Source organism: Amphiura filiformis, chromosome 7 (assembly GCF_039555335.1).
Source record: "Amphiura filiformis chromosome 7, Afil_fr2py, whole genome shotgun sequence".
Classification (NCBI taxonomy): Eukaryota; Metazoa; Echinodermata; class Ophiuroidea; order Amphilepidida; family Amphiuridae; genus Amphiura; species Amphiura filiformis.
The window spans coordinates 16,883,545-16,896,734 of NC_092634.1; the positions used below are offsets into that span (position 1 = coordinate 16,883,545).

General features: G+C 37.8%; 1 protein-coding gene across 1 annotated transcript; it reads right to left on the reverse strand.

The window, feature by feature from the left end:
* Positions 1-4,416: 4,416 nt before the first annotated feature.
* Positions 4,417-12,275, reverse strand: LOC140157682 (uncharacterized). The gene is made up of 6 exons (XM_072180922.1): positions 11,696-12,275; positions 11,121-11,320; positions 8,588-9,354; positions 6,884-6,943; positions 5,727-5,866; positions 4,417-4,659 (listed from the first exon to the last, which is right to left on the reverse strand). The coding sequence occupies exons 1-6, from the start codon at positions 11,981-11,983 to the stop codon at positions 4,417-4,419; spliced, it is 1,698 nt and encodes a 565-aa protein (XP_072037023.1). The 5' UTR covers positions 11,984-12,275.
* Positions 12,276-13,190: the final 915 nt, after the last annotated feature.

The following is a 13,190-nucleotide window of genomic DNA, read 5'->3' on the forward strand; positions in this document are numbered from 1 at the left end:
CTCTGTCATTATCTCCAAGTTCCTGTGTTTCATTATGTACTGGAAGATAGTTGAATTCCATGTTCATGTAGCGTCCCTATTATGTCAGCTCAAACCGTCGCAGCCAGCTCAATTCACCGCTGAAAGCCGTCTCTGTCCAGTTGGTCCTTGAATACGCAACGACGTGTGTAAAGAATTTTAAATACAGTCATCCCGTGCAATGCGAAAGTCGTTAACCGGTCGAGCTAAATTATTGGAATATACTTCCTTTGCTTCGGCTTCACTGAATTGATGTTGATTTTACATATTACGTAAAAGGGCAGAAGCTAAATACATCACGCAATACTCATTCATCATTTTGTTTCAGAGTGTTTGCTTTTAAGGAACATTTGATATGTATCAATCCATAATTAGATGTCACGTGGAATGAATAAACCTCACGATATAGGAAATAACTTTATGCGTAGAATTAATTCAATTTACCACAATGGTATACAATTTTCATGATTTTAGATAATGGCTTTATAGTACACATCAAATTCACTTTAAAATAGATGTGTATAAATAGCCTATACCCTTTCCGATGAAGTAACCCATAAAATACTCACACATAAGAACATACGAAGTGTAACCGTATACCCGAAACTATTTATATTTATCTATGGATAACGGGTAAGGAAGCAGGCACACACCCAATAATACCTGAACAAAATTATCCCATCGAAGGAATATGGCTTTGTAAGAGTGGTTATTTACATAGCTGATTCAGTTGAGCGATAGGTTCCTTCTTTACGTATTTCATAATGATGGATGACATTTAGATCCATTCACACGATATTGCGTACAAGATTAATGGATTACAAATATAACCTTTCAAATGATACAAAGATGGACTTCCTTACACACCGTACGTGTAAAATCATTACCTCAGCAGTTAATGTACAAATTCTTCGCTGAATGTATCCATTTTTGCCTTTGATAGGTACTACTGCTCAGTGTGTAATAGTTAATATAATGGTATTAAACTTGGAACAAAATACTAGTCAAGTTTAAGGACTTCAACCATTATGACGAAAAGTCATGTATTTAGAATTTATGCAAAAACACTAAAATTGAAGACTACCCTACGCAACCGTTCAAGGAACGTTCGACTGTCATGAATGTGTAACAGAACCCTATGTTTACCCAGTTGATAGAACATTGGAAAATTGTCTTCGTGTCAGAAATTGCCATGAAATGTCGAATCTACTATAGTACTTCAACAGCCACGCGCGCATGGTGAGTTTGTTCCGCCATGATTGATAGTTTCGCTAGATGGGTACGTTTCTTTCCCACTACTCATCAGCTTAAAGGACTCATTTTTTACGCTCTGCGCATCTAATTACGCATATTTCACATTATCAACTATAGACAATTTCATTTTTTGTCACAATAATATCATGCAGCCACACTGCTTACAAAAATAAGATGTAGAAACTCATAGTCACAAGATAGGCCTGTACAATGTGCATTATAAATATTACAAAATGGACCAGAATTCTAGAGGTCAAATCTCCATTTATATACGAAAATGGCAAGAAAGTTCTTCTTTTTGGCAGTATTTAGACTTTCGGTAGAGCGCGGTCTCGTACACTGTCGCAGAACATCTTAAGTTCATCGAACTCCGGCCCGAACGTTAAGATCATCATTAGCCGCGATCATTGTGACCATTGTAATGGTCTCCAACCATTAATGAATTTGACTATTTTCAGAGCATGATACTTTGACATTTCAAAATCTTGTCGCAGGTCATCCTCATCCAAAGAACAGAATAATTCTCCATCTATTCCATTTTCTTCGAAACGTGCTTGGACGTCACTATCAAACTTCAGTGTCTCAAGAACCTTCACGACTTGTTTAACCGACAACGTTTTGAGTGCTTCTTGGTTTGTAGGAAATTGAAGCTTTGTTTTTCTTGTCTGGGAAAATACAAAGAAACCAACGAACGAAGTAAGCAAATTAACAAAATGATACAGGGGATGCACTTATAGCATGTATAAGGCTGCCTTGGTTAAAAAATTCTCAAACACATATCGGAAAAAATTAGAATTAAAAGTTTCTTGCAATCGGCATAACATTGTACTCTGTCCCTATTAGTCCTTCTGTTGCCTCCAGTCAAGAAATGTCGAGGGTTTTGAGTAAAATACCAATGTATTCATTAGGATGTACCGGAGTTATTTCCAAAAAGGTCAAAGGTAAACTTTTTGGCTCTTTTGAATCAAAAATATAAATATGCCACGATTTTAATATAATTATTTAATATAATATAATTTATATTGAACATTTTTTACAAACTTGTTTTTCATTGAATAAAATTACGTCATTCATTAAATTACGCTACAATATTTATTCCAAAAGGTTTCTGATTTCTTTAAATATTTATATTTTAAGTTAATCCCTTAAGACATCCTATACAACTTTCTCCTCCCTCATTCCCCACTCCCACCCTGGTCGATACGCCTCTGCATGTTAGGGATGTGCGGTGATATGCAGCTGAGAATTGTAAAGTGGACCAATGTCTACGATCCAATTTTTTAATCAAAATGTACCCGTTGCTATATCAAAATGTGTATATCTTTTCACAAAATCTCTGCCAATTTCAAAAAGATTGTAAAAAACCTCCATCCATATTCCAAAATTAGCCTGGAAAAGCTTTCATTGATATACAGGGTGTCCCCCTGAAAAAAAAAAAAAAAAAAAAAAGAGGCCCCTCATTGCGCCCTCTTTTTCGCCTATTTCTGAAAAGATATTTTTTTGGTATGTAAAGAAACCTGTAATTGTTAGCTTTAATAAACCAAAACAATTATTTCAATCGGCTCACAACTTTGGAAGATATGTCCTTTTAAATAAATAAAATAAATGTAGATATTTATATAGCGCTTTATGCCGTAAACAGCCTCAAAGCGCTTTACATTTATTCCACCGTCATTAGAATATGTCGGAACCACGTTTGCAGCCTACAAGTGGCGCAGGGTCCATCAGTACAACGACTGTGACTACCCCTAACAGCTTCCCATTCCACCTGGGTGGGGTGAGGCAAGCGAGGCAAAGCGCCTTGCCTAAGGGCGCAACACGGTGGTGGGACGGGGAATCGAACCCACGCACGTCGAGCAAGCTCTCGGATTATGAGTCCAAGGCCGTAACCACTGCGCCACCGTGCCCTCGGTGGCGCTTTTAAAGACAAGTACCCGTTTTTCACTCTGTCCACGGATAGCAAACAGAGTGGTTGGGATGGGTCATGCTGTGGAGTGGCCTGCAAGATCACCAGACCTCACACCACTTGATTTTTTCATTTGTGGCAAAATCCAAGATCTTTGCAAACGTATTACTGCTATATTCGCAAGTATCCGGCGCACAAGGTTGGTACGCAACGCAATTGATGCAATGAGGACTAGGACTGAAACATATATTCGTCAAGGAGGCAACCAGGTAGAGGGCAGAGCAGCACAGTAAACTCACTTCAAAAGAACCTAAGACAAACTAAACAGCCCTTTTCAGGGCTACCTTTTATTCCAAACAGAGCTGACTTATGTTGTCAATAAAAGGAAAAACAAGAAACAATAAAGTAAGAAAGTAAGAAACATAATAAAACAAAAAGGCATAAAATAACCGAGAAAAACATAAGTAATTGCAAGTATAGCAAAAGAAGTCCCATCCCACATTTTCACCCAAATTAATGACACTTAACAAAATCCATAACCCATAAGCCCACCGGTAAAGCCCATTCCCGAAAATAAAGTTGTTATTTTATAAAGTTATCATCGAGGAATGTTTTATATTCATGCATGGTATATGCACTTTTCAATCTTTGAAGTAGCCAAACCTCCTCCGTGGACAGAGTGAAAAACGGATACATTTCTTTCAAAGGGCATATCTTCAAAAGTTATGAGCCGATTGATATAATTGTTACGGTTTATTAAAGCGAACGAGTAAAGGCTTCTTTACATACCAACATATACTTGATCAATGATCAGAATGGTCAAAATAAGACTATGTTTGCGGCACATCCCCGTACGCCGGTCATTTGTACTCCCCACCCCACCCCCAAATATATGCATGTACAATTGTTTAAAGGTCTCTCTATTTAAAAGTGTATTTACCTCATTTGTTACAAGATCTGATGGCAGTTGTTGGTGACTTGAACGAATATTTTTGTCAACTTCTCCCAATGTTTCCAATTCTGGAATCGGAGGTAGGTGTACTTCGTGCACGATCGAGGATGTTGGAGTTGGCCATTTTTCTTTAGAACTTTGTCGCCGTTGTTGTCTTGATTGCGCTTGAATGGAAACATTTTCCGAGTAGAGGAAACTAGGCCTAGGTGGTTGCTCTGGTGCAGGTATACGTGGTGCTTCTGGGATTGGTGGTGGTGACACCCTTTCCGTGATACCCCCAACTGCTTTACTTAATGATGGGAGGTGGGAGTTCTGGAGGAATACCATGAGGTTTAACATTATGTTTTTCTGTATGATTATCCGCTTCAGTGCGAGAGTTAGAATGATGAGTTATGGCTTGAGGAAGCGGTGGTGGCTTGGCTAGTTTGATTTGTCGATTATGGGCGCGAAGGGTATTTTCGTATCCGTATTCATTGCTTTCATCATTAGATTTTTCATCCTCCATCTGGTTTTTGTCTTCAGTTGAAACCTGTACCAACGTCAAAATGTAAAACATGATGACATTAGGACAACTCTACTTATACACTTTAACTTCGGATTAGTTTTAAACATATCTAAAAATACTGTAGAGATTCATCAGGTTTGTCATACAGCCTGTCTCAAAAAAAATTGTGCAAGTGAAGAGCGCCCTCTATGGCAATTAGAGAATACCGTTGTGACATAATGTTTACATCAACGTCACGGGCGCAGTCTTAGCTCTCAAATGCCGTTTGTTGTGTTCAATTTGCTTGTTCCAATTTCGAGATATCTTTAATCAACAACGAAAGGGTAAAATCACAATTGTGCCACTTTTACGAGGGAAGAGAGCTGTACATGTAAATCAATGATAGCTGATGTTGATGCGCCTATTGCACTCCTCCTTTCGGGGCGCATGCGTTAGACGCATCAACATCAGCACTTGTGCATTATTTCGTCTAATATCTCTCCCAACAAGTAATACGCGTTCATTAACCTATAACATGTATTTGTTTGTCTTTTAACATGTCTTAAGTGACTAAGAGAACAGCATTTACCATGATAAAATCATGATACAATCATTGACATGCACATGTATTTAATTTTTATTGCAGAATGTGAAATATTTATCTCTCTTTTAATCTCTTTTAAGTGGAAAAAGAGACTCATCATTCCTGCATCATGATAAAACAGTAAAAACAGTCAAAAATATTTTGTATTGTGTTATTGATGCATTCTTTTGATTTCACGAAGGAACTCTTGATAAACTTGATGCTATCACTGTTACATGTAAAGCCCTCTTCCCTAGTAAAATTGGCACAATTGTGATTTTACCCTTTCGTCTTTAACTGAATATATCTCGAGATTAAAACAAGCAAACTGAACAGAACAAATCGCATTTCAGAGCTAAGACTACGCCCCTGACGTTGATGTAAGCAATATGTCACAATGGTATTTTCTAATTGCCAGAGAGGGCGCTTTTCAGTTGCACAATTTTTTTTTGCGCGAACATAACATGTAATTGTCCGTGAACGAGGCTCTTCTAAGGTCCTACCCCGTTTTCTGTTATTATCATCTTACATTGGTTGACAGCGTGTCTTCGTTATCATCAGAAATGATTTCATAATAGTTGGAGCAGGGTCTACACCACATGACATCATCTCCACCGCATGGCACTAACTCATAATCTGTTTCATCATCTTCGATATCGTTTTCGGCATCTGCATGGAAATTCACACGCCACAGTCATTAAAGGCAATTGGGATTGCCGAGCCACATTTGTCCAGTTTTTGGCATTAAGCTCAAAAACTACAATGTACTTCTTATTGGCAATGAGTTACCCGGATGAAGACCTGGGCGCAAGAAGACCGTAAGTCCACTTGGCCCCTCAACATGTATACACTAAAGTTGCGTATAGTTTCGTATAGTTTGGTAATGTTTTATACATGTTCAGGGGCCAAAACAAATATTTCACAACCTTGATGTTTTCACCCTGGAACAAGTATTAATCATTATAAAACCCTTATAAACTATACGCAGCTTTAGTTTATACATGTTGAGGGGCCAAACGGACTTACGATCTTTTTGCGCTCAGGTCTTCATATCAAAACAAACGTTTTAGACGTATTCCCCCCACATGAGAAAAAATCATGTACAAGGGGCGGAAATGACACCCTATATAAACATCTAAAAAAAGTAATTACCCCCCCACCTCCTTAAAGCCATATTATAACATTGCTGAGGAAGACGCCCTCACTGAATTTTTAAAATTCCTTTTTTTACACGATTAAATTGTACTTTATTAAATCCTGCAAAAATCAAGTCTCTAGGTGCTGTAGTTTTGTCAAAATCCGAGATTTTGAATAAAACGCCGGAACCGGCGCTTTATTATTACGATGGAATTATTAGTCGAACACATACACGATGTTCATAACACACAGTACGTACACGGCGTGCGGGACGGTGATATACGCAACAACGGGTCGTACCACCAACATGACCTAAGGAGTGGTACGTATTGGCGACATTTGCGCTGGTAGTAAATTCCTATTTTCTTTCCTTTGCCGTAGTTGTTCGGCTCAAAATAAAAGGGGATATATCTGACATTAAAAGCTAATGGCAAATAATCTAAATCTAATCTATTTTGTTTGAAAATGTTATAATATGGCTTTAAATAATGGCCATTATTCCAAAACAGGCTATTGTATTACAAATCGGTAAAATGCGTTCATTCTTACTTTCTGCACGAAGGTCATCATAGAGTTGCTCGCATACACACTCACTCCACCTTCTGCTGTCTGAAAAAGTAACAAATAAATAAATAAATAAATAAATAAATAAATAAATAAATAAATAAATAAATAAATAAATAAATAAATAAATAAATAAATAAATAAATAAATAAATAAATAAATAAATAAATAAATAAAAAAATTCGACATTGATATATGAAAAGACGAAAATGATCTTTTTTTTTCCTTCTTTATTTTTAACATATTTCAATATGTGGCACAAACTGGTCCATGGAGGCCAAGGCGGCAAATTTGAAATTGAGATAAAGTAAAAAATGGACAAAAAACAATAAAGAAAATAAACATCACAAAGTTTCATAACTTTAGAACCAAGTATACAAGCGTTGGTACGTGATAGCCAAAAGTTTACAGAAGGAAGTTGACCCGCATTCACCGCAGGTTTCGAAACACTCATATTCCTGCTGTCGTTTTCTGGGCATGCTGGTCTTAGGCAGAAATATGGCACCCTTGCGTTTATTCAATACCGGTTCTGGATCTGCATTTATCGAATTTAAACAAACAAGCAAGCAAACAAATAAAATTAGCCCACTTCCGAATAAGTTAGCCGACTCCGGCAGCATGCATCAGGACCATAAGGGACACGCCATTTGACTTCTAGGGGCTGAAAGTTGAGGTCGGGGCGAACTTGGTTTTGGGTTTTTTCTCCACCCAAGGCGGCAATTTGTTTTATTTTAGTGTTAGAACTACAAATGAAAACGCACACGTTTACGCCCAAACGACCTAAGCTAATCGTAGATACATCCTTTACACTCATACAATTTTTACCCCAGGGTCCCCAGCACCTTACCCAGGGGTTAAGATCGGCCATCAAAGATGACCATAGACGGGGGTAGCCAGAATTTCCTCACATTATGACGTCATAACGACATTATGTGGGGAATGTTTGTACTTATTTTCGGGTATCACTAGATAGATGAGGCCATGCATAGTTATACATTGGTACCAAATATAACGGTATATGACGTTTATAATAGACCCCCCATTTGTAGTCCGTGTTACCAAATTTGGCTCAGTAGTTCTAGCATTAGGCGCAAAGCAATTTATTATGAAGCAATATATTGCAAAAGTGCACGGATATGCAAAGGATTAGCTTTGAAGAAACTATATATTAGGAGTTCTCCATGTAGACTGTCCCTTATCTACAGATTATCGTTGTGGCCGTGCTCAATGATAATATCAAATTGCCCCTTTATCATGTTTATCTACTTAACATGCTTAAGAGATGGTTACTACCCCGCAAAACGTTTTAACATTATTCGTAAAAATTGTTTGAATGTCGAGATATAAAAAGGGTGTATAAAGGTATAAAATGTTTTATTCAAAGACATTTTTGCGGACTGCCCCTGCGTGGCCTTGGCAAAAAAAGGTTAGTGGCTCTGCAAAGAGTAGTAAATTGTAGTGCCCCTTTCCTACTAAAGATTATGTGGCTCTGATAAGAGCCGTTCAAGTGAAACTGCTCCGGTAGCCCTGAAAAGGTTCTAACCTTTCTGGCCCTTTAACAGTATAGACAAGGGGAATTACATGCAGAACTCCTATAGTTTTGCCATGAGATTGCTAGTTTTATACTTGTCCTTCGACGAATTCGTTGAAGCCCTAACCTTTTACAATGTTTTATTGCTTGTTACTCACTTTTATCAGCAAATGCATTACGGGTTTCTTCAGCTGTCATCAATTTAACGTTGCGTCTATCCCCTTGCCCATCTTGTGGCTTTGGCGGAATTGGACGAGGGCAATCGGGCATATCGTTACACATTGGAAGGCCAACACCTACTTTGCCGTACTGCTCATCTCTAGAAATGGCCGGATGAAATGCAACATTTACATAGCAAACCTCTTGGCTTGGATCGGATAGAGAACACATTGAATTTTGAGGTGACTCGTTAGCATGGGAAGTTGCTGATCTTGGATGAAGAGCAAGCTTCGTGAACACTTTTCCCGCAGCGCCACAAATCACAGGTTTGTCTTTAGACAGACATATTAGTTGATCAATGAGAATATGTTCATCATCTAGTTCATCGCCATCAATATTCTTAGGAGTGATACGGAATTGTTCTATTTCCACGTAAGACGCGGGGCTAATCGAATCTGGAACGTAGAAGTACATTTCAGCGTGACTATGTAGAACGGTGCGAATCTGTTTTTGCAGGTCTTCACCGATGACGTAGTCATCTTGTACTTCCTCTTTGAGCATCAATGTGGTTCCTCCTGATTCGCGTGATGGAAGCAGTGTTAAAAGAACGTCACTGTGGCTTTCAGTGTTAACGAGGGAGACTTTCTGAGGAAGTGGAAACTTGTCCAGAATGTCGCATAGGGTGTATAATGTGCTGTCCTCAATTACCCGGAACATTCCTTCACAGTCCGGATTCAATATAAACTCACGATAGTCTTTCCGCAGTCTGAAAACATTTTAAAAAGAAGAGTAAGTTTGGAATTTTTTGACAATTAGAAAGCAAACATTTGGTAATGTCCTCTCTTTATATAATACCATTGACGGTTAAATGTTTGGTGCGCAGTTAGACGTAGAGCACACACCATTAACCCAGGGAACAGAAGACACACAAATCTCCTCCACTTGACAGTACTGTAGAATCTTATAAATCACAGCTCGGCATGATCTGACCAACATAAATACAATTTTTGGGATAACTGGGGACTTGTGGCGTAATCCAAAGTTGTCCGTCGTTCAGTGGCTGAATGCGTACCCCTTTTGCTACACGCCAGTTGCTGCTCTTTCATAGCACATCTGCTACAGACTGCCACCTTTCTTATTTGTCTCCTACTTTAAACATTACATCATGTTTTAATTTTATTTACTTTTCATACATTTCTATTTTACACCATGTATATTGAGCAATGCAGTGACTAATCAATGAGTTACAATTAAGTAATATTTGGGGATTTAACCCTGGCTTTGGGAAATCTCACATGAAATAATTTTCCATGTTACAACATGTATGATGATATTAAATTATTCACGTGCATATAAGGTGCGTGTACATACTTTTACGCGCGAAATCAAAGTGGCGCATATGTACACGCAAGAAACAACGCCCGGCCAAAGCAGCACACGCTGAACTTCAAAGTTAGCGCCGCTGACTGGAGGTAGATATATAGACTATAGCAATGTAAATAAGATTATGTGATATTCTTAGGTGTGTGTTTACTTGTTATCACTACATTGATTGCTTCATGCAACTTACTGGGTGCATGTTGTCTATAATAGTCATCTATCAGTCGATAGACGACACAGGTCGCATCGTTGCAGAACAAGTTTCTCGACGTGTGTCGCAATGGGACTTTTTACGCGCACGACGCAGTACTCGCAACTGAAGACATGAATAAGTTTCGTGTTTTTTTTTTTTTTTTTTGTTCCTCCTTGCATTCGTGCTTTTGATGGTATTTTTTGGCGGGATTTGCATTCCCTGAATATCAACACAGCAGTTACAGTTATATTAGTTATTAAAATAATATTTAAAGCAATATTATAACATTTGCTGACGAGGACGCCCTCACTGATTTTTTTTAAAATTCATTTTTACACGATTATATTGTATTTTATTAAACCAATATACCCTGCAAAAATCAAGACTCTAGGTGCTGTAGTTTTGTCAAAATCCAAGATTTTGAATAAAACGATGGAACCGGCGTTTTATTATTACGATGTAATTATTAATCGAACGCATACACGATATTCATAACACACAGTACGTACACGGCGTGTGGGACGGTGATCTACACAACAAAGGGTCGTACCATAACATGACCGAAGGAGTGGTACGTATTGGCGACATATGCGTTGGCAGTAAATTCCAATTTTCTTTGCAATTGCCGTAGTTGTTCGGCTCAAAAATAAAAGGGGACATATCAGACAGTAAAAACTAACTTTTTATGGCTAAGAAATGCTAATCTATTTTGTATGAAAATGTTATATATAATATGGCTTTAACTGACTACGTATGAGAATAATAATAGGAATTCTTGTTTTTACTATAATCTGTGGTGTCGTGGACCCAGCATAGTTATACTATAGGCATGCTTTTATCGTAGTCGTCGGCATCTTCTACTCACAATATTGGACCTGTCGTATCATAGAGGATATCGTGTCATAGAGGATAGTACATATATACTTTCATATCGTATATTCTTTAAATATTTCACTTACTTAAGGTACTCTTTTACACCTGTTTTAGTTGCTCTATTTCTTGTTCCTAAAACTTCGAGATCATCGCCGGCATTGAGATCGATGTGAACCCCAGTCGTTATGTTTGATACCTTTGTCACTACTTTGATATATCTTGGTCTATATTTGACTACATCTTCCAGGCTGATATCGATGTACATGCTTGATTCAACTGGTATTATCTACATTAAGGTGTAACAACAGATAATATTTTCAAACGATTTTAATTATTGTTTTATTGGAAAAACAATGAAATGAATTAAATGATGGTTTTGTTCATAGATATTAAATATTACGAATATACAAACACACCTAAGTACAAACCCTACATACAAATACATATCCGACCAATAATAATACCGGGTGAAATTGATCAAACTGGGATTTGTTTCGTCTTTAAATAAAACCATGATGAAATATTCATTATACTCCCTCCCTCCCTCCCCTATCAGGAAAGCTAGCAACTCCCACAACACATAAGAGCCTGTAAAAAATAAAACATAGCCGTGACCAAGTCACGTTTGTGTATGTAGGCTTGTTTTACAGAATAATATTACCTGAAATGGTCCGCGATAATCTTTTGGTATCCTTATCTCTAAAGGCGCAGATACGTCTGATTTCGATGACGACATCAAACGAGTTTTAATAGCGTGTACACGGAGCAGACGTTTTATCCTGTATATTTGATGGGCAACAATACCAGAATAACTTCCATGGCCTTTGCTTGAGTTGGCAGATTTGACCAGAATAGGTAACGAGAAATTGGGGATAAGCTCGTCAATTGGATATCCTCTTGCCGACCATATAATTCGTCTTATATCATCAGAGTCTGTTACACCAGCCATGATTTATACTATTGGTGGAATGAAAACTATTCAAGTCACCAGTGTTGTTCTTCTATGTTTGTAATCACCATTCCATACCTGAGTTCCGATGAAACTTTAAATTCAATATTACATGTGTCACTCTGTTCATAACGTACAATACAAATTCCAGAATGTTTTCATTGTATATGTAGGCCTATACATTAGTCTAGCTATCTAAAGTTCCTTCACCATGTCGACATTGAAATAGGTAATTCCCCTACTAATTTCCTATATCAAAACCGGAACAGCTACAATCTTAGAATAATAAACACGCGTCAATGTGGTTACTACAAGTACTACTGGAGTATTATTATTGCCCAGTTATCACACCTGACACTGGGTAAATTCAGATATTCATTATAAATTGATGAGTATTTCACGGTAATTACCGGCAGCAGCATTAATATCCGTCTTGAAAAATGTGGAGAGATGGTACACACCGACAGCGCCTGGCTAATAATTACTTGGTACTGCAGAGATACTAAAATCAATACCCGGGATAGATATACGTGAATGTGCTATGCACGATTTGATATTTAGACGAAAATCTTTGGATACCGGTGTAGAAAATGATGAATATCTCCCGTAAATGATTTCGTCTAAAGAAACCAGATTTGGTTCCTTGCACTTGAATATATATGTTCAACGGATACGATAGTCGTTAGCTTGCGTCTTGAGAAAGAAGCTTGCGTCTTGAACTCAAAAACTTGACAAAAATTCTGATTTTATATGTTCCGTACTATAGTGCTAGCTCTGCTATAGTGCAGTGTAGGCCAATCGTGGAGGTGGTCTAAAAGCAGATGAACTATGGCATACCATACGAAACGGACGTTCGTTACGTATTGTTCCGTTCCGCTGAATATAATAAGCCTGAGAGTTCTAAAATTAATAAATTTAGAAAAACGCTCTTCTATGTTCTCTGCAGCGACGCTTTTAAAATAGGATCGACGCCCCTGCTGGCGCCACATGAGACGGATTCGCCGGGTATTTGCCGGACATTGATCGATCGGAAATACATAAGACGCAAAATATGGATATCAGCAGCTGCAATAAAACTATGTCGTGAAATGAATTTTTTGTCTTAAATCGTGACATATATGAACCGATGTGGTCATCTGAACCACTTTTCCGGCAAACAAGTTTGAGTGGTTTCCGGTGTTTCTTATTCTTAGTCTCTTTTGCAGAC

What these genes read in the sequence shown, in the direction of transcription:
- LOC140157682 (XM_072180922.1), bottom strand. Translation starts at nt 11,983, where the DNA reads ATGGCTGGTGTAACAGACTCTGATGATATAAGACGAATTATATGGTCG. An exon ending in ATTATCGCGGACCATTTCAG is followed by an intron (nt 11,321 to 11,695) that starts GTAATATTATTC and finishes ACCTTAATGTAG; the next exon opens with ATAATACCAGTTGAATCAAG. An exon ending in TGATGACCTTCGTGCAGAAA is followed by an intron (nt 5,867 to 6,883) that starts GTAAGAATGAAC and finishes ATTTCCATGCAG; the next exon opens with ATGCCGAAAACGATATCGAA.